Source organism: Oncorhynchus kisutch, linkage group LG2 (genome assembly GCF_002021735.2).
Source record: "Oncorhynchus kisutch isolate 150728-3 linkage group LG2, Okis_V2, whole genome shotgun sequence".
Classification (NCBI taxonomy): Eukaryota; Metazoa; Chordata; class Actinopteri; order Salmoniformes; family Salmonidae; genus Oncorhynchus; species Oncorhynchus kisutch.
Genome location: NC_034175.2, coordinates 63,503,368 through 63,508,367, shown reverse-complemented (window position 1 = coordinate 63,508,367; position 5,000 = coordinate 63,503,368). Strand labels below are relative to the sequence as shown.

General features: G+C 44.5%; 1 protein-coding gene across 1 annotated transcript in view; it reads right to left on the bottom strand.

Moving 5' to 3' along the window:
* LOC109904903 (unconventional myosin-XVI-like) overlaps window positions 1–5,000 on the bottom strand; it is a 139,413-nt gene that overhangs the window by 96,599 nt on the left and 37,814 nt on the right. Inside the window, 3 exon segments of the mRNA XM_031799765.1 lie at window positions 2,670–2,742; window positions 4,684–4,825; window positions 4,927–4,998. Of these exon segments, the coding sequence (XP_031655625.1) occupies window positions 2,670–2,742; window positions 4,684–4,825; window positions 4,927–4,998 (287 nt within the window).

Sequence of the window (5,000 nt, the reverse complement as noted above, 5' to 3'; positions counted from 1 at the left end):
CTCTATTCCACTTAGATTAGAGAACATGCTGAAGAAGAAAAAAGAAATTGACATCTTACCATACACACACACACACACACACACACACACACACACACACACACACACACACACACACACACACACACACACACACACACACACACACACACACACACACACACACACACACACACACACACACCACTTTGTTTTTGGGACATCCCAAGGCCCGTTGGCTTCAAACTGTGGAGGTAGAGATCAATAGAGACGGTGAAACATGGTGATGGTATTGAGCTACATGTTAAGCTGTACTGATTAATCTGCTAAACTGGACTAAGGCCTGCCCTCCCTAAATCATTACATTCTTAGCCTTGTCTGAGAGACTTTCTCTGGACCACTCTGCTCAATGGGCTTGGTGCTGCTGGGGACATGACATGATGATCTATCCTAGCTGAGGAACACAACACACATACCTGGTGTATCTCAATATGCATACTGCCATGCTCCGTGCACCCAAATCGGAGCACACAACGATGAGAATATGAGTTCAAATGAAAGTATGCAAAACGGAGCACGTAGGGCTTCATTTGTAAACATTTCGAAGCATGAATCGATGCAAGTTTCAACTGAAATATTCCCATGACACAGCCATCACAACCACCAACGTCACAACATTTCTTGAAAACAATGGTGGCTGGTTTTGAGCTGAAGGGAAAATGAATTCAGAATGAAATGTTGCTCATTTACATGTCATATGTTGCCTGACTAAAATAGCTTATCTTGATATGTTAATAAACATACTGAACAAAATATAAATGCAACATGTAAAGTGTTGGTCCCATGTTTCATTAACTGAAGTAAAACATCCCAGAAATGTTCCATATGAACAAAAATGTTATTTCTCTAAATTGTTGTGCACAATTTTTTTTTTCTCAGGTTGAGGGAACGTGCAATTGGCATGCTGACTGTAGGAATGTCCACCAGAGCTGTTACCAGAGAATTTAATGTTAATTTCTCTACCATATGCCGCCTCCAACATGGCTTTAGAGAATTTGGCAGTATGTCCAACCGGACTCACAACCACAGACCACGTGTAACCTCGACTGCCCAGGACCTCCACATCCGGCTTCTTCACCTGTAATAAAGCCCTTTTGTGGGGAAAAACTCATTCTGATTGGCTCCCCAGTGGGTGGGCCTATGCCCTCCCAGGCCCACCCATGACTGCACCACTGCCCAGTCATGTGAAATCCATAGATTAGGACTTAATGAAGGGCTTAAGAAGCTGCTAAGGTAGACAATAGTAGATTTTGGTAGACAGAAGCTGCAAGGGAAAACAATAGTAGATTTTGGTAGACAGAAGCTGCTAAGGTACACAATAGTAGATTTTGGTAGACAGAAGATGCTCTTTGGTAAAAGGGGTAAATTGGTCATCATAAAGAAAGGAGAATATCACTTCTTGTATAGTATTGCTTACTAGTGTTGTCTCATAAATGCTGTAACCCCTCCCTCTTCAAATCAGGGTTGATTGGAAAAAGCTGTTCAAAAGAGGACGTTGTACTATCATAGTTGTACTCCCTGATGAAGGCCATGCAGCCGAAACGCGTCGGAGTGTTTCAACTTTGTTTCCAGTGAACATGCCATGAAGGCATTGTAATTCATTCTTTGAAGAGCCTTGGTCCTCCTTTGTTTTAGATGCTTGATATAGTTATCTTGTTTAGGAATGAGAAGAGAGAGCAACAGGGCTGAAAGAAAGAGATGGACAATAACAAAACGCTGTAATGAATCATAAACACAGAAACAGACACACACACACACACACACCGCGCCTAATCCAGGTGCGACACAGAGACAGGCATTGTGTCTGCTGTGGAGTTCAGCTGAGGACAGGACAACATCAGAGCACTGAATAACAACAGACCTCATCTCAGTTATTTACTACACAACACTAACTGTACTACAGAATCAACCCTGCTTGAAAATGAACAGTGCCCAGTGGTTCTGGTCTGAAAGGGTTAACCATACACTCAGCACAAAAGGTGCTATTTTAACGGATGTGAAATGCTAGCTTAGTTAGCGGTGGTGCGCGCTAAATAGTGTTTCAATCGGTGACGTCACTTGCTCTGAGACCTTGAAGTAGTGGTTCCCCTTGCTCTGCAAGGGCCGCGGCTTTTGTGGAGTGATGGGTAACGATGCTTCGTGGGTGACTGTTGTTGATGTGTGCAGAGGGTCCCTGGTTCGCGCCCGGGTATGGGCGAGGGGACGGTCTAAAGTTATACTGTTACACTATCTAGTACCTTAAATGGTTCTATGGCTGTCCGCATAGGAATACCCTTGGAATAACTGTTTTTGGTTGGGTTGCATGGTTCCATGTGGAGCCCTTTCTACATAGGGTTCTACATGGAACCAAAAAAGATTATCCTATGGGGACAACCGAATAAATACTTTTTTGGAGAAAAAAATTTCTCCAAATTCTGTAGATCTGGTATACAGTTCGCTAGTTGATACCTTTAAAACCTTCTCCACAGCCACAGACAGTAAGGATCACAGTAAATCAGTCTGCCCTTGAATTTCCCTCTTGTCTCTGACGTGAGAATATCTCAGTCATACTAGAGCCATACCATAGACATACCTTAGATAGGGAAAGATTAGAATCAGGTGAAGAACCATGTGTTGTGGAATGAACGTACCTGCTCAAATCCATTACTCTGGAATTCCTCAAATCCAAAGATGTCCAGGATTCCAATCTCAAGCGCTGGATCTCTGTGAGAGAAGGATGAATGGGGGGAAAGATTACCACAAACACACATGCAACCCACACATTTGCTCTCACACGCGCACACACACGATAGTAGGCCTGCAAGTTCTACAATAAACTGTTTACTGTTATCATATCCATCTTGTAAAAATCACTCACAGAACAAATGATTAAACTAAAATATGTTGTCTGTTTTTACTGTGTGTGTGTGTGAGTGAGTGAGTGAGTGAGTGAGTGAGTGAGTGAGTGTGTGAGTGAGTGTGTGAGTGTGTGTGTGTCTGTTTGTGTGTGAGTAAGTGTGTGTGTGTCTGTTTGTGTGTGAGTAAGTGTGTGTGTGTCTGTGTGTGTGTGAGTAAGTGTGTGTGTGTGTGTCTGTGTGTGTGTGAGTGGGTGAGTGTGTGGGTGAGTGAGTGTGTGTCTGTGTGTGTTTGAGTAAGTGTGTGTGTGTCTGTTTGTGTGTGAGTAAGTGTGTGTGTGTGTGTGTGTGTCTGTGTGTCTCTGTGTGTGTGTGAGTAAGTGTGTGTGTGTCTCTGTGTGTGTGTGAGTGTGTGTCTGTGTGTGTGTGAGTAAGTGTGTGTTTGTCTGTGTGTGTCATTGAGTGAGTGTGTGTCTGTGTGAGTCAGTGAGTGTGTGTGTCTGTGAGTGAGTGAGTGAGTGAGTGAGTGAGTGAGTGAGTGAGTGAGTGAGTGTGTGTCTGTGTGTGTGTGTGAGTGTGTGTCTGTGTGTGTGAGTAAGTGTGTGTGTGTCTGTGTGTCTGTGTGCGTGAGTGAGTGAGTGAGTGAGTGAGTGTGAGTGAGTGAGTGTGAATGAGTGAGTGAGTGTGTGTCTGTGTGTGTGTGTGTGTGTGTGAGTGAGTGTGTGTCTGTGTGTGTGAGTAAGTGTGTGTGTGTCTGTGTGTCTGTGTGTGTGAGTGAGTGAGTGAGTGAGTGTGTGTCTGTGAGTGAGTGTGTGTGTGTGTGTGTGTATGTGTGTAAGTGAGTGAGTGAGTGAGTGTGTGAGTGAGTGAGTGAGTGTGTGTGTGTGTGTGTGTGTAAGTGAGTGAGTGAGTGTGTGTGAGTGAGTGTGAGTGTGTGTGGTTAATCAGATCACTGGAGGTGTCCAAGCAAATAAGTGTTTATCAATGCTGCCCTGGAATTACCCACAATCCCCTTGGGACCACCCCTGATCAGACCGTGTTTGTTTGATTGTGGATGATTGTGGGTGATTGTGAGTGATTGTGGGTGATTGTGGGTGATTGTGAGTGATTGTGCGTGTGTGTGACCATGTCAGAGCAGGCTGCTGAGGGGAGGACAACTCATAATAATGGCCGGAACGGAGCAAATGGAATCCAATACATGGAAACTGCTTTGTTTTGTACACAGTGTATTATTGCATATTTTGCTTAATGTGTGTGTGTTCATGTTTATGTGTGTGTATGTACGCGTGTCTTTGTGTGTGTGTAGGGGTCAATGCAAAAAGATAATATTGCTTATCTGACGGATGAGGCTGAAAAACATTACCAGACCAAGACCAAGGATCCACTGGCCTCCACCTCAACCCTGTGTGTGTGTGTGTGTGTGTGTGTGTGTGTGTGTGTGTGTGTGTGTGTGTGTGTGTGTGTGTGTGTGTGTGTGTGTGTGTGTGTGTGTGTGTGTGTGTGTGTGTGTGTGTGTGTGTGTGTGTCTGTGTGTGTGTGTGTGTGTGTTAGTACATAAAATGTAAACTATTGAACCTTGATGTGTAAACTATGTGTCATGAGTGATAGTATTGCTTTTGTCTTTCTGAAGGGCTTGTGTGTTCTACTGTTGACATTGCTACTGTTGAGTCTGTGATGATGGTTGTTAATGGGTATCTGTGCTGGCTGCCAATGAATTCTTTGTAGCGTTTAACAATGAAACATGTACACGTCTGTGACACACACACACGTATGCACAGGCACGCTCACACACATTTGGATGTAGCCATACCCCGTGCTGTGGTCCTGTCCCTGTAGGTAGTAGTTACTGTTGTTGACTAGGAAGCTGAAGAGACGTCCGTACACAGCCTTAGCCAGCTGGTCTCTGGAGTTCTCTGACATCTCCACCGTGTGGCGGCGTGTGATGACATCACCTGAAAGAGAAGCTTAGAGTTGAGAGGTACTGTGTGTTCAGGGGTATTGTGAAGTCAATCAATGTTTGGGGAAAGGATGAGGACAGAGGGTGAGGGGTTACCTTTGAAGTACTGCACATCAGAGGTGAGGGCAGTACTCAGGTCATCAGAACACACCTGTAGCATTCCAGACACT